Raw genomic sequence first — 22,256 nt, forward strand, 5'->3', positions numbered from 1 at the left:
TGAGGGAACAAAAGATAATAATTGTTGGTAATTGTTCCCAGGTCGTGAGCAATCCCTGCTTTTTACTTAGTGTATTCGTTAGAGCGGAGCAAGATTAAATCTAAAGAGTCATGGATTAAACTGATGAAGATGCTGAGGGTAAAATGTGTGATAATGCCAGAGTTTAGCTCTTTCTGAAGCAGCGCTTTCATCACTGGCGTCTGTTCTGCTTTCTCATCCGAGTCTATTTACTTTTGTGACTTTGTGCCTGAATGTGTCTGAGAAGAGATGCAACAGCACTAACGACTAAGTAGCTCAGGGTTATTTGTTATAAAGAATTTAAGGAGGTGAGATTTACATCTGCATCAGCATCAGACGTCATGTTTTCTGCTGGAAATGTGTTTCAATATCCACAGTTTCCTTCCATTTCTGTGGATTCACTCTGCAGGAAATGACAATACAACATTTTGTCATTATGAGGAAGTGATGTGCAACAGGACTGAGCAGAAAGTAAAAAATGACGGTATTACTATTCATTATAGGGGAAATGGAGGTGGAATTGAACTTGTTAACTTACAGTTGATTGCTTGTTTTACCACCAGAGTCTTCAGCAGTAGATAAACATTTAAAACTGCAAACTGTCTTCAAGGGAAAGAAAACAGTACAGAATATGTCAAACAAATTTTGCAGCAAGATGTGATTATTATAGGTTTAAATGGATTTCTGTCAGTTTGCAGTCCTTGTGTTTTTAGTGACATTTCCACTTAAATCAACAGCTACTGATAAACAATAAGATAAGAGACTTTAATTATCCAACAGGTGGGAAGTTTCACTCAGTACAGCAGCAATAAAAGAAGCAAGAGTAAAAGATAAAATATAAAAATAGACACTATACTTTTATGTACAAAAAATATATATATGGAAGAGTATATACTGTTTGTATTATGAATTATAAAAAAGAAAAATTAACAATGTTTCTACAGTTGTTGACACATCAGATCACATCCACGGACTTATTTAACCATCTCAGTTTTTCCTTTTTATGATAATAACAGCACTTGTTTCTTTCACGTATCTGAAGTCAGTGATTTTCATCAAAATTTTACTCATCGGGCACATCGCAGGAGATCTGACAACTTGTCCTGCAGCCAAATTATTCCTACAGTTTCTACAACTTCTTTAGCTCCTAAGTTATTTAAGTGTTTGGTGCTTTGGGTGACAGTTCCTCCAGGAACAAAACCAACACATTCTGTTTCATCCCGACATAATTCGACATCAGCAGCAGCTTGTTGAAGATACGTTTTTTTTATTAGCTCGTGGTGAATCTGATTCTCTTCCGTGAGGGAAAACCAGCCACGGTGGCTTCTCAGCCTCGCTCCGTCGTCAGCGTTTCTTTGAAAAACAAAGAGAAAAGAGAAAATTCGATGAGACCAGTCACACCTACACTACACCTGCTGTTTTTGACGTTTGGCTTCAGCTGACAGACAATGACTAATCAAGTAATGTCCCAATCGTTGGATGTGGCAGATCAAACACTCTGGAGGTGTGCGTTGTCAGTACAAATGAAAAAAGTAACCCTCAAAATACAAAGAAAGGGCCTGTGCTATACTGTAGGATCATGTAATGGTGATGAAAGCTGAGATAGAGCAGCTCCCACAGGGTCGCTCCAAGAAAAATGTACCTGATGGCTCTGATCCAGGAAAGTTAAGCTCCAAATGATCTTTGCTTTTCCCTCCCTTTTTGTCTTCAGGCTACTTTAGGTAATTGTTACATGAAGGCTTCGGGCTCTTTTTTAATTAATTAATCCCTGTTTAAAGAGAAATTTATCACCCATTGTATGAATGGGAACATATGCCAAATGTGTTATTGTCACATTGTGTCATGGCAGCAGCCATTCGTGAGCTCCAGGATGTGGAGAGGAAGTAACCAAGTGAGTGCAGAGCTGGTAACAAGGGGAATGAAGCCAATCACAGTTTTTAATTTACTGTGTGTGTGCGTGTGTGAGTGTGTGTGTTTGTGTGCGGTGGCAGACGATGAGGATGGTTTTGCTTTAGGGAAGGACGAAGTGGCAGTGTGTTATTTTCTAAAGGTCAAAACTGAGCTCTTGTCCTTGTCTCAGGCTTTTTCTCTTTTTTTTTTAGGTCAAACCGTGTGTGTGTGTTGCTGTGTTTCAGTGAGGACAGCTTTAGAAAGTCAGGACAGTTTCTCCTTTTGTTTAAGGGTTTAGATTTCATCTTAGAGTAGATACAGGTCTAAGGATTAGTTTAAAGGGTACAACTGGGGGTATTGTAGATTTTTAAATTCAACAAAAATCCACCAGTTTGACGGTGGTTTAGTCGACATTTATACTTTCTGACTTCTCTTTCTGGTTCCTTTTGAAATAATGTTAAGATTCATGGATCAGCAATAGTCTGCAGTAATGCTAGCAGCTTTGCAGAACTTTGAGTCAAACATCTGGCTGATGTTTTTCAGGTGTTAAAATGTGTTGGAGAAGGAGAACTACCTGGATGTGTTAGAGGTGCTCTTACATACTGTATATGTAGTCAGAAATCACATATATGATGTGATTAGGTTTAGTCTTCATCTCCTAAAATCTGCCTTGGATGTCCATTGTGCTGCTGCTTCTTCTTTGCATGTTTCCATACTTGTTTCTGCCTGCAAACGTCAGCTTTCATCTGGAGTGGTGGACTGATCAGCTGACAGATATCACCATCCATAGATCCATGCTGTTGCTAAAAAAAATGATGAGCACATAAAAAAAGCCAACATAAAAAGGACGCTTCTAGGGAATCAATATCAGGCCAATACTGACAAAGCAAAATGAATAAAGGAATATGTCACTCAGTACAACAAAGTGACTCATTGATGTGTTTTATAGTTGTTAATAATAAAGCTTTGAATGAAACACAGATATCAGATGCAGACAAAACTTAGTGACATGCATTTATTATGTTTATTAACAGAGGATGTATAGAAAATAACAGCCTGAATCTTTATAAGCGAGTTGAGGCTTTTGTCTGTGAAGTTTGTGAGTATGAGACTAATAAAGCTAAAATACACTGTGCCTCTGCTTTCTCTTACATAATTAAAGTGTTTGCACTGGCCCTGCCGCCATGGGACACAACCACACACACACACACACACACACACACACTCTCATACACAACAAGAGTTGAAAGACGCTTTCAGGAGGTTGATTAGAATCTGGCTATTTATATTAGTGCTTAGTGCCAGTTAATGTTGGCTGTTGTTCATGCCTTCATGCAGAGATGAAAACAAAGGGAAACCCTTTCCAGTAAACTAACAATGCTCCAGCTAATTGCTGTGTGACCACGACAGGCTACTTTTCTAAAGAGGAGAAAAACCCATCTCCAAACAAACTCCATAACTGTGAGTGTCATTAGCTGTTGGATAAATGTGTTTTTGCATTGTTTTTTTGTGAGTATGTTGGAAGTCCTGCTTCTCTTTCTACCTCCCTCATTTTCTTTGTCAGACAAAACTCATTTCATCCCCTCAGTTTGTCTGCCATGTCGTGACTCCCACTACTCCAGGCTCAGGCTGCTCTATTGGCATGGCATGTAAATAAACATGTGATGCCAAGGCATATGAAGGGAAATAGTGGATAAACAGCAATGGGGATACCGCTACTGTTTTTAGCCCGGATGGTAGAGCTGGTTGGCTGCTGAACATAGCATGGCTCGGTCCCTGGTTCCTCCTGTCCATGTGTCTCAATGACTTCAAGTGAGGCACAAATTGTTCCCAGTGAGTCCAGGAGTATACTGTAGAAGTAAATACTCAAATCAGTCCAAAGGAAGAAGAAGATTTGTGCAATTAAAGGTTTAGTTTTTAAGTCCTTGTTCATTTGGCAACCCCTTTGTTTACCTGTAACACTGAAAAGCCCAATGTATTTTAATAATACATTAAGTGCACATTATTGTACCACAGACAACAACAACTGCTGTATCAATTTAAAGTGAAGCCAAACAAACTGTGTGCAGCGATGTGATGTGATTTAGCTTGTTAGCTTCTTCTAATAAAGACGAATAAGCACCGTTAGCAGCGCCATCTGGCTCGTTGATACTGAACGTACCACTGTGACAGCTGTATTCAGCGTGATGCTAAATATGCACATCCTGCATCTATTGTCTTCGACATGGGGTGCTTGAATGCATCATTTCCTGTTCATCAGTTGTGCATGTTTACACTGTTTGATATGTGTTGTATATTTTATATTGTCGAGGAGCAATTTGTACAATGAAAATGCACAGAATGGCCTCAAACACAAAAATCCAGGGCACATTAAAGATGTTCAGAAACTATTTTTACAAACAATCTTTGCACAGTAAAAAACAAAAAGGAGGCATGTACAATAAAACCGTGAAGATGGAATAACAGAAACAAAAATCAGATTATTAATTTTATGAACACTCACCCTCAGGTGCAGTATGGATGTTAAAGATCTACTCAGCCCAAGTGTTTGATTCTTTAACACAGATTTTCCAGTCTGATTGGCCTCTGATCTTAGGCAAGGCAAGGCAATTTTATTTGTATAGCCCATTTTTACAAACAGTTTGTCTCAAAGGGCTTTACATGGCATCATAACAACATCCTCTGCCCTTAGACCCTCACATCGACTGAGGGAAAACCCCATAGAAAACCCTTTTAACAGGGAAAAAATTGGAGAAACCTCAGGGTGAGCAACAGAAGAGGGATGCAATAGATTCTTCTTAATCTTAGTCTTTGTAAAAAATTTGATGAATCTTCAACAAAAAAACTATACTTTCAATTGTGGCGTTCCTCAGGGTTCAATTTTAGGCCCAACACTTTTTAACCTTAACATACTGTGACTTGGAAACATCATCAGGAGCCACAGCAGAGATTTTCACAACTATGCTGATGTCACACCCCCTTTATATTGACATGTATCCTGATAATTTACAGCCAATCAATAAACTTTTACACTGTGCTTTATACTATATGAAGTTAGGGAAACATTTTCCACAGCTCAGTCAGGACAGAAGTGATGTCTTGGTTGTTGACTCTGGGAGAAACTGTGTGTGAAAGTCCTGGACTAAACCCAAGTAAATCCTGTGTGTCTTTATTTGTGTGTATTGTGTTTGGGTCAGTTAAGTGTTTGTTGTATGTTAACAAATTATTCCTCATCTGCCAGGTTTGCCTTGTGGTACTGTGTACCAAGCGATGCTGCCAGTCGTTTCTGTTTGTCGAACACATAAAAACATTTTCCCATCTTGAGTTTTCTCATGTAGAACAAATGGTTTTACATTTTACTTTTTTATACCCTGTAGAAAAAATAGTCTCAGTTGTCGTTTATGACTTAGACAAAACATTTCTTTTTCTCTGCTCAGACTTTCCTCTCTTCTTCCCCACGGTGCTGCTGTGGTACCCATCATTTACACAGACACATTCAAACACACACAAGCTGCTGCAAATTGCTCATGTCTGCGTCTTCCCCACTGTCTGAACAAATCTGAGCTACATCTCTTCTTTGCTCTTTCCAACAGAGAGATCGTTTTGTGAAGCTCCTGGATCAGCTGCACAACTCGCTGCGTATAGATCTCTCCATGTACAGGGTGAGTCTCCACTTTCAGCTGCTCTTATTCTTTTCCTCAACACATTCAGACTCGGTGACATTTGAGTTTGACCTCATTCGTGCACACAACAAGGGACAAGCTGGGTATATAAATCTGATTATAGGCAGTCAGTATTAACTCATCTTCTGTCCCTAACCAGGAAATGTTTTGTGTTTTCATTACTCTTCATAAAATCTGCTGCTCAGATGTTGTTTATTTTTCTGTCTCTTAAGTTTATTTGTGCGTCACAGCAGGTTTTTCATATGCTTTTTGTCTGGATGATGTTCTGCCGACTTTTGCATTCATTACCACTGTTTGCTTGTAATGTGTTGTGCAATGATAAATTAAAAGGCTGAGTGAACCAGAAGCTGGATATGATGAATATTAAAAAGGAAAACAGCCACTATGACTGAAAAAAAGAAATTCACTGAAGATAGAATGTACTCTCAGAGATATAAAAACTGGAAGATGTGTTTTGCTGTCCAAAGAAACAGATGGTCAGCTAAAATGTTCAGAAAATATGTGTGTGTGTGTGTGTGTGTATTATAGAATAACTTCCCAGCCAGCAGCAAGCCTCGCCTCAGTGACCTCAAGTCAACGGTGGATCTTCTCACCAGCATTACCTTCTTCAGAATGAAGGTAAAAACAGAATATGAGCACCAGATAACTATATATCCTCATAGTCTGAGATCTTTGTGGGGATTTTGTTTCTGATAATTTAGAGAAATGTTATAGCCTTCAGATTTTGATAGAAAAATCAGTATGCATGGATTGGAAGTCTGTAATTCTGTTTGAGTTATATCTGACTGGTTTTCTCTCTCCTGTTCTCGTGAAGGTCCTGGAGCTGCCGAGTCCTCCCAGAGCTGCCAATGTGGTGCGGGACTGTGTCAAGGCCTGCCTGAACTCCACCTACGAGTACATCTTCAACAACTGTCTGGAGCTCTTCAACCGTCAATTCCAGTCCGCCGTCCAGCCGGTGAGTAGCTAAGCATCAACACATCCTGATCTCCTACATACAGTACAGTAGCCTATCTCGTAATGTTGTTTTCACACCGTGGGAATTTAATAATGTAATATGTATTGATTCCCATTTTCACAATCTACCTTATTATGGGCGAACACAAATATGTTGAGGTCGGACAGTGCTGCAGAAAAGCCAGATAGTCAAGAACAGTCAAGGTCAAGTTGTACTAACAAGCAGGAAACAGCTCGACAGGGTGAAACAGATTCAACCATTTACTGTTGGTGGAAACCAGAAGTTCTGATGTTGTTGGAGTCAGAAACTCCGGTCCTGTAGCCTGACAAGCCAGACTATATCATTAAAATATATAGTCTGGCAACGGCTGGTAGACCTCGGCTCAATCCAGGGGGATGAAGGCTGTCTTTCAAACTGCCTCTGCACACAATAGGGTAGCGCTACGACTAATCAGAGCAAAGAGCAGGATGACGTTAGCCTGACAAGCCAATTAAAATGTATGTCGTCATCGTGTTAAGCCCGCCCAACGACTCTCTAAACAGATAGAGCGCTGTGATTGGTGAACTTACCCACGGAGCAAATATATTTGCTGCCGTTAGGGTGCGTCTAGATTTCTAGGCTACCGGTCCTGTTCTCAGTATGAGAATCTATGAGTGGTTGCAGAATTATTTAATATGGCCATTTTAGTAGAGATATGTCCAATATCACTGTGTATTACTGTCTTGTTAAGATGCTATTATATGTTATCTTACCTTGCCTTACCTTACCATACTTTACCTTACCTTACCAAACCTTACCTGGGGACAAACTTACGTCGGCCCTGCCTAGATCTCCCGCTACATCCTATGCTAGCGTTGGCCAGATAGGGGGAGAATGTGTGTTGTTTCTAACTTCACCTAACCTAACCTAACCTTACCTTACCTTACCTTACCAAACCTTACCTTACCTTACCTTACCTTACCTTACCTTACCCTACCAAACCTTACCTTACCTTATCAACTTTCATGGCTGTCCTCTAGCAGCCATTTCTACGTTTCTCAGCTCAGTCTTGCTGAGGTATTTTTGTAACTTTATCGGCAAAAACAAACACATTTGTGAGTTGCACCACACCCAATTAACTTCTCCACAGCTGCTAGTAGTTGCAGTAGTTGCTTGGCTAACAGCAGGGCGGTGGGGTGTTGTAGTCTGTTTCTGTTGTCATTAAACTGCAGCACATTGTTAGAGTTTACCATCAGACTGTCAATGAACATGTTTCATCTGTGATATTTTATTGAAAATAGTTAACACAATGTTTGGAGTTGATGAAGATTTGGGGATTTTATGCAGCTTATGAAATTACCTTTTACTACAGTACGTTAAGTTAGTAAAGGATCGTTGATTTAGCAGCTATTCATCAGTAAAGGCTTTTGTTCTAATTACCATGGTTACCCGACTGTTAAGATTGGATGTGCAAATGAGGAAATGTCTGTAATGTGAATGAATTAACCATCGACATGAATCAGCTGTCATCTGGTGAAAAATTATCTCCAGATATTTTTAACCAAGATGAATGTGTCACTGTGTCTGAGCTTATCCATTCAGTCTGTGTTTGGGATAAATTAACAATTAACTCTGCATTGAAATCAAGAGAAGAGAAGTTTCCTCCTTTCACACAAACATGGAGAATTTAGAGAATGAAATCCGAGAGAATAATATTGTAATTCATTGTTGTAAATTATTCAGTTAAATCATTCATTCAATTCACAGCGGTGAAATGTGAAACTCTTGTTTTTGTTCAGCGTTGCCACTTATTTCATCAGGGCAGTTTTCTCTCTGTGTGAGTTCAAGACATCTGGCAACTTAATTCTCACATCGTTTCATCTTTGTCTTTTCTTTTTCCTCTCTTGCTCTCTTTCTCGTAGCCCGAGCCTGAGAAGAAAAAGAAGAAGACAAAGAAGAAGAAGAAGGAAAAGGCTGAAGGAGAAGAGGAAGGAGACAATAAGGAAGAAGAAGAGGAAGAGGAGGAGGAAGAAGAGGAGGAGGAGGAGGAGGAGGAGGAAGAGGAGAAGAAAGAGAGCCAGCCGGAGGAGCAGGGCCCGAGTATCCAGAATCTGGATTTCTGGCCCAAACTCATCACACTCATCGTCTCCATCATCGAGGAGGACAAGAACTCGTACACAGCCATCATCAACCAGTCAGTGCTGAGCTCCGTTCTGCATCCTTCACCTTTTATTTGGCAGATTGTCGTTTCTCAGTCATGTCGAGGCCAACACTGGGAATAATATAGTTTATAACTGAGGAGGATATTACAGTAAAGTGACATGTGGCCATTTATGATGTGTTCAAGTCACTGTAAATCACAACCACAGAGTGAGAGAGAAGTTTCACAGCCACACAAATACAGGACGTGTAGAAATCCATCAGTTAGCAGTGAGATATATGGAGAAGAAAACACTCCAACAGCGTCCACATTCATTCAAATTTAAAGGATAATTACTGTTTTTTACAATCTGGACCTTATTTCTAGCATAGAATACGATCATTTACTCACCCAGATAACTTTGGTGTCATTATCAGTCGTTCCGACGAAATTAGATCCATCTGAGAGCCGCCTATATCCGTATAATGCAAGAACACGGGGCGGCGCAACTTTACCAGGACATTTTGTTTTTCTTTTGCCTACAACCGCCCTAATGTGCAATTATACACAATGATTCTGATTGATTGACTCTGAATGATTGGGCGTTTTTCTTTTCTTTTCCAACAATCGGTTTTTGTGTTTTTGTCTGTGTAAACAAGCCATGAGAGGCAGAAGTTTTTTTCTGGGAAGATGAAGAGAAAACTTTTTTTTTCACTCGCCTCTCAAGGGCAACACAGATGAAAATAACTATTTAAACATGAATGAACATGAATTGCTTTTCAGAGTTTCTTGGAGAGAAAAAAAAGAAAAGAAATTATGATTCACCTATTTTAAAAATCACCTAGAAGTCTGAAGCAGCCATGTTTGTCTCTGTTTTGAATATCTGGTTATCTTCTTTTCTTCTCTCTCCTCTCAGGTGGTTTTGTTTACACAGGGGGAAAATTATGCCGAAAAAAAGAAAAGTGGATGTTTGGACAGAAAACTCGTTATTTAAACATATTGCTGTAATTTGCTCCTTGTGTATTGACGTTCCTGCTGTTGACACAGTTAGAAGATTCATTATTGACGCACCAATTATCAGTATTAACATATTTTCATATGTTTTTTTCCTCCATTTTTTCATATTTCGGATCAGAAACGCACACAAACTCAATCAGTCGTCCATATATTAATATTAAGCAGCTCATCAACATGCAGCTTTAATACACACCAGCAGAGAAACTAACACTAACTCTCTCTCTGTCTCTCACCCCTGAACGTGTCTTCCTCTCTTCAGATTTCCTCAGGAACTCAACGTTGGTAAAGTCAGCGCCGAGGTCATGTGGGCGCTGTTCGCTCAGGACATGAAGTACGCCCTGGAGGGTAAGACTGTGTGTGTGTGTGTGTGTGTGTGTCTGTGAAGTGTGTGTGTTTAAGTGAGTGACAGCTCAGTCAGTGATGCATCTCTTTCCCTGCCGCCCAGTTTCTTCACTCCATCAACTTTCTTTCTTCACTTTGACATTGTCTCTTCCAGTTTTGGATAAAATCGATCACTACCGCTGGAACAATGGTGAGATGACGATGATACAGTCACATGAGTGTGTAGTGGAGCTGCTGTTTGTCCATGTTGGAGTAGGTTTAGAGAGTCGAAGCTGGAAAAAACAGACGTGTTCACATATGAGATGGTTTAGATAAGGAGCAATAGAGCATCTTTTCCTTTTTTTTAATCTAGAGAAACGTTTTGATCTTCTCTCAGCACCACCCCACTTTATCTTCAGACCTCTTCAGTGTGTGTGTGTGTTGGCTCAGCTGCAGCAATCGTGAGATTTAATGGCTTGTTCAAAGGCAGCAGGTGTCGGAGGAGAATAAATCTTCTCCTTTAGGCCATCAACTTAAAAACTGGTGCGTTCACAGTCTGTTGTCTAATCAGGTGCAGAGAATAAATACGGACTACGGTGAGAGAGTCACAGTGAAAACAGATAGAGTTTATAACTCTGTAAGAAACTGGTGTTTTTTTTGTGAGTTTCTCCTCTTTAATATCGTCCTCCATATTGTAGATTCATACTCTCATTATCCTGTGAGGTGGAGACTCCAGCTTATCGTTTCAGTTTTCTGGCTTCTGACTGTAGAAAGTGTAGAAAATGAAGCGAAGCGTCCAGAACTCAGCTTTTAGACTCCACAACAAGCTTAGATTTTAGATGATTTTTGAGTAGCTACTGTAATAGTGAAAATGTCTGTTTACGTCAGAAAATGAAAACCTGCTGGTCGGTTTGGTAACACTTTATAATAACTACACACTGTTAAACATTAGAATAGCACTGTTCAACACTTAATTCATCACTTATAAACCATTCTTCCTACTGTGATACTTACTGTATCAGTGTGCAATTTATAAACAGTTTGGATTAATGAGCTGATCTATAATGTGTTGAATGGTTGTATCTTCATACTCATCAATTACAAACCAGTTATTTTGGAGATGTCAGTGGTTCATAAGCTCAATTATAAAGTGCAATTAAGTTATTAACAAAGTATTGAGATGAACATTTATCTTGCACATGATTCAGACCATTCGTCTATTACTACTAATGGTCAATGAGTGTTTTTATTGTAGATTGTAGAGTTTATAAATCAAGTTTCAAATGAAACAGTCATAACTGTATCAATAAATTACTAATTAGCATGTAAGAAGGAATAATTCTTTATAAATGACAAATTAGTGTTGATAAGTGTTTAACAATGATTCACTAATGATTAATAATGTGTAATTCTAAAGTGTTAGCCACAGTTTTTCTATATTTAGTCTTCCCTTAGTCTTCCAGAGTAGTTTATTCACTTTTTATTGTTTTTATCATTCATATTTTTCTCATCTCACTTGTTTCCTGTTCTCATAACTCTGTTGCCATCTCAGCTCCCACCACGTTTCGCATCCGCAGAATTGATTTCTATGCTGGTAAGACTGTGTGTGTGTGATGATGATGATGTTGAATTAGTCATCCACAGCAGGGTTTCCCAGGTTTTTTGTTTTTGTTATTTTGCACCATGGACTCACATGAGCTCCAATTAGTCTGTTTGTCTCCTCGCAAATAATGTAAATTTTGTTTCAGGCGCCGCGTGGGAGATTAAGAGACAGCAAATAGTGAAACAAAACTTTACTTGTTCCTCATTTGATTTTCGATGGACACAAAATGAACATAATAAGGCCCGAGGATAGTGGCTAGATAGATAGACTCGAGCTATGTGGCACGAAACTATTATCTTGAATGAGTCACATGTTTCCGAGTGTCTGACCTGTAGGACAGCATTATAGTTTGCAAATGAGAAAATTAATGTTTACCACTGTTTTTAAAGAGGTTATAATCCATGTTTTTATAATAACAATGCATCAAATGACAATATGAAAACCATGTCTGCTCACAGTGATGAACCTACAGGGAATGAATCTGCAGCTCATTGTTCAGCTCTCGACCTGCAGCTCTGCCTTCATGTTTCACTCTCCCAGTTCTCTCGGTGCCTTTATTTCTTTTTTTAGTCACAGCAGGAAGATGGTTTCAGTGGAAAAGCTCTAAAAACCCACTGAACACCAGACTGCTCACTCAGCAGATAGACACAGCCAGAGAAACAGCTGCACAACATATTGGAGCATATACAGATATTTCCTCTTGGAGCTGGTGGAGACCAAAATCAGAGATAAAAGGGGACCATGAACGCACCATGAACCATTTATTAATATATATATATTATATTTTTCCTTGTTTTCATAGCATCTTATTTAATGTCATCAATCTGAGCTCTCTCATTTCTTTTTAGTATTATTGTCCAATACAGTGAATTCACAAGGACAGACTAAAGATAGATCGCTCTGTTCGTTTCTTTATTGATCCATCCATCTGTTATCCTGAATATCTTATGCACAGCCACCTAGAAAGTAATTAAAACTTGGGAGGGAAGATGATGAGAGTGTCCAGTCCAAACTGGATATGATCTGCTTCTTTCTCTACAGAGTTGTTGTTGTTGTTGTTGGGCAGGAAAATGTGAGCAGATATAAATAGTTAAAGACAAGAAAGTTAACCCTGTGTGATTATCAGCTGTCATGTATTTGTGTTTACTTCTGTGTGTGTATGTGTGTGTTGTCATCTTCACAGAACATGAGAAACACAAGCTGTGTAAAACCGCCGACTACATGAACCTGCACTTCAAGGTGAAGTGGCTTTACAACGAGTACGTCCAGGACCTGCCCACCATGAAAGATGCTGTGCCTGAGTACCCAGCGTAAGACACACACACACACACAGGAACACACTTTCTCTCACAAAGTCGCTTCGGTCAAATCCACATTTGCTTCCTACGAGTGTTAGCCAGATGTTTTTCTAGACATTAGTATTCACAGGAGAAAAGAGAAAACAAGTGAACGCTTCAAAATGTAACTTACTAATTTTCAAAGACATAAGGGGGAAATAACACATTTTAAACACAAAATAACTACAACAAAAGACAAAAGAATTACAACATTTTTCATTTTAACTTCTCTTTCTTTTAACTCATATTTTTACCTTCAGTATTATTTCCATTTTAACCATTACAATTTCACAGCAACAGACACACAACACAGCTATCCTCACCAAATGTCAACAGAAGTATAGATGAGAGTTTCATTATGATAATATTGAGAACACAGAGAGACGTATCATCTGTTGATTAAGGAAAGGAAAGGAAATTTCACAATAAAACTAGACTGTAGGATCGGTAACAGTCCTGTCTGTGTCTTGCCGTCGTTGCAGGTGGTTCCTGCAGTTCGTCCTGGCCTGGCTGGCTGAGAACGAGGACGTGTCGATGGAGTTCATGCAGGCGGCGCTGGAGAGAGACAAGAGAGAAGGGGTGAGTGAGCCGTCGAGGTTAGAAAACATGATCCACGCAGAAAGTTTTCAGCTCAGGATGAATCAGTGCTTCCTCATGACTCAGACACTTCCCTAAAGAACCCAGGATTTTAATCGGTCCTCACTTAAACCGTTTAACAAATCAATAATACAGGAGAAAGGTTTATAAAATGTCCGCTAGCAGCAACGTCTCTGTGGTCTAAACCATGAAATGAACCACTGTTGTTTTGTGTTTTTCTTACCCTGTAACTCTAACCCCCTCCTTTTTATATTATTTTGGTGAAAATGATCTGTCTTGGTGTTTCTAGGCAACCTATCACACTGCACCCCCAAGACACACAAAACTATTAACAACAGAGACACGAACAAATCTAAAAAAAAAAATAAAAAAAAATCACCAATGTTTGGCCGTGCGTCTTCCATAATTTGCCCGAGTGTAAACAGGAAATGAAATGTTGGAGCTGTTACTTGTTTGCATTGTATCAAACACAGCCGCTGTTAAAACTAAAGTAAAGCCTAAATTAACTATGACTTCCTGTTTTCCGTGTCGTTGATCAATCACACTGATGCTGAAGAAAACATGAACACACTCTGTGATTCAATGCAGATTTATTCAGGTTCATTTGCAAGAAAAGTCCTGTGACCACAAGTCTCTCTCCATCCCCAGCTGTATGTTGACTACTGTAACCATGGCGACGAACAGAGTGCTTATTTTATCATCATGGTGCCTAAACTTAAACCACAGCGTTACTGCAGCACGATTATATTTATTATAGTTCAATGATGATAGTTCACAGCAGTTTTTTTTATTTTATTTTTTATACTTTATTGCAAAGCTTCTTACCTTCACAAACATAATCAGTCATTTCATTCTCTTTGCGATATTGTAGGCCTACTTTGCTTTTTTTTATCTCAAAGTTTAACAAAAAAAAAAAAATTGATATAATAAAATAAACTAATTGGAAAATAAATACCTAACTACCACTCAGTTAATTTGATTAACCCTTCTGTTGTCCTCCTGGGTTAAACTGACCCAATCTGTTTCCATGGTCCTTCTTTCCTCCCTTCCTTCTGTCTCTCCATCCCTCCTTCCTCCCTCCTTGCTCCACTGCTTTCCTTTCTTTGTTCCCCCCTTCCTCCATCCTTCTTTCCCTCCTTTCTCCCCTCTTCTCACCATCATTCCCCTTCCTTCCTTCTTTCTTTCTTTCTTTCTTTCTTTCTTTTCTCCCTCCCTTCCTTCCTCCCTTCCTTCTTTCCCTCCATCCTTCCTTCTTTTTCCTTCCTTGACCCAATCTGTTCCCTTTGCCCATCTTTCTTTCCTTCCTTCCTTTCTCCGTTCCTTCTCCCCACCATCCTTTTCACTTCCTTCCTCCCTTCTTTCCCTTCGTGCTTCTTACTTCCCAGTTCCCTGATCCAATCTGTTCCCTTCCTCCATCTTTCTTTCTTTCCTCCCTTCCTTGACCCAGGAGGACAACAACAGGAGGGTTAAATATTTCCACTGTTTTGATCAGCTTTTCTTTACAGTGTATCTTATTCCAGTTCACAGCAGTTTTAACAATTTGTCACAGGTTATTTATATTTTAGACTCAAGCTGCATCTTGTAGTTGTTTTTTTAATAGTTTTTCACCTGTAGCAGTATCTAAACCTCGTGTCTGACACCTGTTATAAACCTCTGTACACTTCACACCCTCTCATTAAAGCCTCGTACAGTACATGAGCTCAGGTGCACACAGATGTTGTGTTATAATTATAAATAAAGTGGTTTGAAGTGGCAGCGTTTGAGTGTTAGACCCTCAAACATGAATCCAAACACTGTGTTAATAAGCTCCTGTCTGTCCCCAGTGGAGACATTTTGTGTTTGGGTTGTTTGTTTTGAGTCCTTATTTCCAGGGGACAAAAGAGAAATCGTCTCAGCAGACACTGGATTTAATTAAAGCAAACATGAACAATTCGCTGCCCGCTCAATTATCGCAGATGAGACATTATGTTTGTGATTATGCCTGGTCTATTACTACACAAATCTCTTGACTAAATATGATAAATGAATATCATTTAGTTTCTTCTTTTTTTTTTTTCTGCAAACCCATTTTGAACTGGGATTCGGGTCAATTTTCTCAACAACCAGGAGGAAATTACAGAGGAGACATGAGAAAAGGTCCTAAAAATATCACAGCAGCACAGATATAAAAGATTCAGGAAGTCTGACAAAATCCTAATTAACAGTTCATTATAAGCGATTTCAGTGCTGATAATTAACACAGCTGAAATGCAAACGCTAAAATGTGAATTTCTCCTCAAACCTGCATGAAACCGACCGATCCTGGTGTCGTGCAGCAGCTTCTCTCTGACCTTTTGTTGTTAGTTCCAGCTGCCGAACGTTCAGAGAAACTAGATTCGAACGGACGTAGAAAAACCAGGGAAGCTTTTTTTTTTTTCTTCTTCTTCTTTAACAACACACACGGAGCTCCGCAGCAGAATGACGGACAGCTTCAGGCTCCTGACCTTTGTGCTTGCTGACTCTCTGCAGGACGCCGGCGTTCGTTTGGTTTGTTTCGGGGGCGGCAGAGTTTATGCCTGTGAGCGGTCGGTTCAAGATTAACGGGATGATGGACAAGCGTCGTCTCTCGACCTCTTGCTGCTCCCGAAGCTGCTCTTCATTCTCAGGGAGCTGCGTCGTCCTCTGGGGAGTTTTTTTTTTTTTTTTTTCCTGAGAACAGATTTTTTATTCTGCAGAAAAGACTTGTGGTTCACAGACCTGAACAAAGTGACGCCAGAATAGTTCTGGTTCTGTGGTTTTCCCACATGGCTTCACCTGTGTGCACTCTGTTCTCTATTGTCTTCGCTGCGTCACTGTTTATAAGAACAGGAAGGATGTTGACATTTATCACAGTGGGATTCATTTTAATATTAGCCATGACCATCAAAACTAAAGATGTTAGAAGATGTTGCAGTGTGGAGGGTTTGAATGAATTTCAGTGTCCTGAGCAAATTCATCCATTGAAAACATCTGTTGTCAGACCAGACAAGATTTAGGATGGTGGCTATGCATTTTTGATTGATTGATGCACAGTTGTGGTGATTCTTGCTTCTCTTTGCACCACCTCTTATCTTGTGCGTCCAATAAATTCGTCCTTTTTTTTAACTCATTTTGCAGCTGCAGCTCAAAAACAGACCTTGGATCACAGACTTAGTTGATGTGTAATATTGTGAATGCACTGGTTACGTGCATTTTACATCATGAAACCACACAGTTGGGCTGCAGTCTGTCTGTGTTTGTTGATATTGATTTATAAATGTATGTTGTTTTCTGAAAAGCAACACTATTATCACCACCAGAAGAGACATCTAGATCCCTTTGGGCTATAAAACACATAATCTCACATATTGCTAAAGTCGATGTAAACACAGTTCAGGAGGAGTGACAGGTACAATCACAGTTAGTCTCAAATAAACTCAATGACAGGAGAGCAGGAGAAAAATAGTTGAAGCATCATGTTGTTAAAGTTCGATCTGTCAATGTTAAAGAAGGAAAATGTCTCTAACACTGAAGCTGTGTTTTATCTGAAGTGTTGATTCATAAGAAGGTTTATTACTGGTCTTAGTTCTACATCTCCTCTCTCAGGCTTCTCCCAGGAGATGTAGAAATAAAACAGATGTCAGATAAACACTCCTTCTTTAACCAAGGTTAAAGAGGAACTATGCAGGATTTTTACCTCAACTTTGCTACATTTTTACCTTAATTAAACAGCTTCAGAGTAATAGTGTTGAGTCAATGACTTGTAACTTGTTCCAGGGAGAATGGAGGCTCTCTGCCTTCCACCTATAGCGTCTCTTGGCTGAAAAACCAAGCTTGTAAGATCAGAGCCTCTGACCCGGTGTCCCAGCTCTCATCTCTGCTGCACGGCCACACAAACGCGCCCTGTAACCCGTAATCTCTTGTTTATGACAGATAAGACTACACAGATATACACATGGTAACATGGTAGATGATAAATTACGTTGTCCACCGCTCCATGCATTGATTTCTCACCGGCTTTGTTGAAAACAAATGCACATGGCCGAGAGGAGGGTTAGCAACACAGAGGAAAAGCGACCGGACTTACATAGTTCCTCTTTAACCCTTTCCATCTTGGTTCATCACCGACTGTATAGTTGTGCTAAATAACGGGAAAGCAACGATATGAACTTCTCTGAGAGCTCACAGGTGGATGCTGAGGTGGAATGGAGGCTTTTATATCTGAAGCGCTCACTCATCACTAACCACTAAAGAGCTGCATTAGTTAAATGCTGCAGCGTACTGTACTGTATAAGGAATAAACCACGTGAGCGTAGCTGAAGAGTCGAGTCGACTCCGTCAACCGCTTCACAGCTGCAGGATAAAGTATTAATTGTTTTTGTATATATTGGATTTTAGAGAATAATCTAATACTTTACTCTTCATTCCCACATATTCTCCTCTTCACTCACGGGAGCTCATGAGGAGTGCATTACACATACAGATGATTTTATTGAGGATGTGTTAAGTGCTTATCGACCTCCTCTGGCTCTTTAAGAACCAGCCGTGGGTCCATTTCCTGTCGGTTTTCTGAAGCTATAACAACACTAGTGACCACAGAGTCCACCACCAAGCAGGACTCGGGGACGGGGTCATGTGGGAAATCTGTGGCACGGCTCTGTTAACTACAAAGCTAACCCTCGGGTCGCCGTTCGTTTACACCACCTCCACCTGAGTCATTCATTGAGCTGATGAATTCATCTGCAGGAACATGTGATTAGTCCCTCCGTCCCCTCGCCAGCAACAGTTCAAATGAGTGATAATGATTGTAATGGTCAGAGTGGAGTGATTACAGCCACAGCGGCCGGGGAGGGGAATAAGAGCGGTGCGATTTATTATCATCTGATACCAGGAGAGTGGAGGATGACAGAAAATAGAAGTTCACTTTAGAAACATCTCTCCTCTCTCTCTCTCTTGCTCTTTCTTTCGTCTTTTCCCTCTGCAGTTCCAGCAGACGTCCGAGCACGCCCTGTTCTCCAGCTCGGTGGTCGACATCTTCACGCAGCTCAACCAGAGCTTCGAGATCATCAAGAAGCTCGACTGTCCCGACCCGACTGTGGTGGCCAGCTACAACAGACGCTTCGCCAAGGTGAGACTGTGACTGAGACATGAGGTTTTTTTTGGTCTTTTTTTAACTCCTGCTGGACAAACACGAACAAATGGCTCAGTTAAATCATCAGTTCATACAATTTTACACAAGTGTGAAAATGTAAATATATATAAATCCTCTCTCGACTCAAAACTGCAGAGATGAATGGAAACTGTGCCCCAGTTTTACATAATCCACAGAGTCGGAGCAGAAACTATTTGTCTTTTAGTAGCATCATTAATAATTGATGTATTTTTTCCGAGTAAAAAGTGTCAAATATTTGCTTGTTCCAGCTTCTCAGACAGATGTACTGGGGCTGTGTTCTCGGTTTAGAGTCGTATGAATATAAACTGCTCCCAGCAACATACGTAGATTAACCAAAGATTCATGATTTCAGTAAAGTTTTCAAAGTTTCAGAGCCACAAGGGGACATTAGGGGGGTCTCAGCAAAATAACGAGATTAAAGAGCCTTTTTTTGGTGGGTTGGGGGGTACATTGGAGAGAAACTAATAAAATATATTTCATATCACATTGGAAACTCATGATAATCTTTCTGTTGTCTGCTGTCATACTAATAATTTAGTTTCAAAACTTTATTGAGACAAAAGTTTCAAAACAATTTGCCAAAGCATATTATCGCCAAAATGTAGTTAATATACAAAAAAAAAAAACAACATTGACAAAAGATATTCAAGAAAAATGATTCCCTGAGCTGCTCATTTGTTTTCTAGCAGAAACTAGAAAAGTAGGTGGCCCTGAGAGCTCAATGCACAACAAACTTGAGAAAATACATGCAAAAGTGACAGACCCAGCTAATGCTAAGCTAACAGTGCACATTTAGTATCTGAATCGTTATGTGATATTGATGTTTTAATAAACCAAACAAAGTCACCTCCAAGAGTTTTTTTTTTTTTTTTCAGAGGATGAACTGTCAAGTTAATTAAGTTGTTTTCTGAAATTTGCAGCACATTTGTGTGTTTGCATGTGTTTTCTTCAGTTGCAGTGTGTTGAGCCTTCAGAGCCACCATAGAAAAGACACAACTGTTGCAAATGTGATTATTACTGCAGTGATAAAAATGAAAAATTATAGCTGAGCCATTGTTTGAGCTCCGTCTTCATCCTCTCAGTGTCAGTACGGAAGGATGAATGTTTCTTTTTACCTTTACACCACTTTACTTTTCAGCTTCAGATCATGACTCATCTCGAAAGCTTTTCTCATGTTGCTCTTCAATCATTTCAATCATTTATAAGTCTGAGACACTGACTCATGACTTTCAGGTATTTGCAAAATGTAAAATGCACAGACTCGGCTACAGTGACGTCTTTTTGTGGTCGCTGGACTTTGAATATCAGATTTCAGCTTTTAGTCGTAAAAGACTTAGACGTTAAATCTAACAAATCTTTCTCTCGTGCACAATTCTGTGTGTGTGTGATGGCTCGATCGATATGAGCCTCATTAAATAAAGAATGGCTAACATAAGCCATCACTCTCAGTGACTCTCTCCATCCCGAATTGCTTTCCATTTTCCATCCCTTCCTCTCTCTCCTCACTCTTTACACTCCACAGTTTGTTTTTCCTCTTCCACCATCTTCTATCTCGTCCCTCTATGATCCTCCACTGTCTCGTCTTTGTCCTCAGATCCATTTCGCCCAGCACCAACAGTTACAGTTGAAGAAGAAACAAAGAGAGAAGTAAAGCAGTGAGCTAACAAACCACATGTTTAATGCATGAGTGTGAGAGGTCCGTGTGGCTGACTGAGCAGAAAGCAGAGAAATATCTCACATGGTTTGAGCTAAACTGAGTCTCAGGGACCTTAAATTAACTCTGTGATTTATTTAAAGCACCCTGTGGAGTTTTTATTGTAAACAAGGATGACATTCGCCGTTTGTCACCGAGGGCCTCAGTGAGGTTTCCTGCAGGCCGAGCGTTGTATTTCCTTCCTCATTAAACATTTGCAAAATCCTTTTTTTTTTTTTTTCTTGGAGGGTCTAGAAAGCGGCAGCAGCAGCCAGATGTTAATACGCTGCCCTGCGTAGACCTGTAAGGACTTCACACAGCCACCGTCTCTTTCATTTGATTAATATTGGAGGAGTTTGCAAAACTTTTTTTTTTTGTGTCTCTTTTCGGTGAAGAAAAGTCTCCTGAATTTGATTCTTCTGGCAACAGGAGCTTCGCTTTGTTCAGAAAAGATTGGCTGGTTCTGCGCGAGCTCGAACAGCCGTCACGTCTGCGCACGCTGAGACAAAGTGTTTGTCACCAGACGTCCTTCGAGTGCCGCCTAAAGTCTTTGATTGACAGGGGCAGAGGGAGGTGGGGGTGGAGGTGGGGGGTAGTGACGACATTAGCACCAGCAGCTAAGACATGTTGCCCGACCAAACGATGCCTGGTGGTGTTTTGGTAAACAGGCACCAACCAACCAGTCCCTCCCACTCCTAACAAATCCCATCTGACTCTGAACATACTTCAAACTTGGCTGCTCACTAAGAAGATTAATTAGTTTTCTGCTAATTTTCTCGCAGCGGGGGAATCATCATCAGACACCAGTGCCTCATAAATCCTAAACTTTGTTGGTAGTTGTGAAGGAAGTTTTCTTCTTCTGCTCTTATTTTGAAAGACGGATATGCTCTGGGTCTTTATCCTGTGTACACACTAGATATTTTACCTGTAAAGGTAGATGATGAATTATTATCACATTTTATACATCCCCCGATTATAACATGTATGAAATAATAAGAATAACTTTAATTATATAGCATAAGAGATGGACCATCCAAGCAATACAGCAACATGGGCAATACAAGAACCCAACAACAAATTGAGACCAGGAGGACTCAATTAAAATGCAGGATGCAGTTAATTAGATCAAATAAACAATTCACACACAAAAATCTGTGTATATATGTTTTTATTATTCATTTATCCTCTGGGAAAGCGGTCTCAGACTTTCTTTCCAATATGATGTGTACTGATATTTAAAAACAAGTGTATTTATACAGTGTAGACATGTAGTATGTCAACAAATGACACAATTTCTTAAAGATTTTCAGATATAATTCTTGTATGTACATTCAATATAATGTCCATATATTGCATTGTGTATGGGTCATGGGTACCCAGGGAAAAGCTGCCTTCTGTAAACCAAAAACATTTAAGTCTCAATTTAAAAATACTAAAAACAGGAATAATGGTGCAGTCATGGTCCATTACAACTCAGATGTCGGATTTTCCGAATTCCCAGTCGACTTCTTTATCAAAAACGTCAAAACTTTGGCATAATAGCTAACAAAGGGCTGCTATTTTCCCTTGTTACCAACACACAACTGGAGCATGATCAACTTTGATGTGCCGTCAGTTTGTACTTTTTAATCATGAAGTCATCATTTTGTTGGTCATTCATGAAGATGAGCTGAGATTTGCTCCTGCAGACTAAACACTAGATTTAACCTGAAGTCCTTGGCGACTGAAAACGACACATTTTCAGTGGCCACGGTGTGAAAACTCGAAGCCACCTGAGTTCAAACAGCTCTGGTTGCTGTTGACCGGACCAGACTAAACGCAGTAATTACCAGTGTTCAGATCCTCGGCTCCAG

At 39.8% G+C, this 22,256-nt stretch overlaps 1 protein-coding gene across 3 annotated transcripts in view; it reads left to right on the top strand.

The window, feature by feature from the left end:
• The window catches only part of LOC146981013 (protein unc-13 homolog B-like), a 188,879-nt gene that overhangs the window by 137,760 nt on the left and 28,863 nt on the right, over positions 1-22,256 (top strand). For 2 of the 3 annotated variants that reach the window (XM_085785933.1, XM_085785931.1), the window contains 8 exons: positions 5,502-5,570; positions 6,120-6,209; positions 6,406-6,546; positions 8,448-8,719; positions 9,942-10,027; positions 12,790-12,916; positions 13,426-13,522; positions 18,522-18,665. In XM_085785933.1, the coding sequence (XP_085642059.1) occupies positions 5,502-5,570; positions 6,120-6,209; positions 6,406-6,546; positions 8,448-8,719; positions 9,942-10,027; positions 12,790-12,916; positions 13,426-13,522; positions 18,522-18,665 (1,026 nt within the window). Of the gene's footprint in view, positions 1-5,501; positions 5,571-6,119; positions 6,210-6,405; positions 6,547-8,447; positions 8,720-9,941; positions 10,028-10,178; positions 10,215-11,555; positions 11,598-12,789; positions 12,917-13,425; positions 13,523-18,521; positions 18,666-22,256 lie in introns of all 3 variants that reach the window. The other variant, XM_085785930.1, reaches the window with a different exon arrangement.

Source organism: Trachurus japonicus, chromosome 9, assembly GCF_045865225.1.
Source record: "Trachurus japonicus isolate A0001 chromosome 9, Traja_1.0".
NCBI lineage: Eukaryota > Metazoa > Chordata > Actinopteri > Carangiformes > Carangidae > Trachurus > Trachurus japonicus.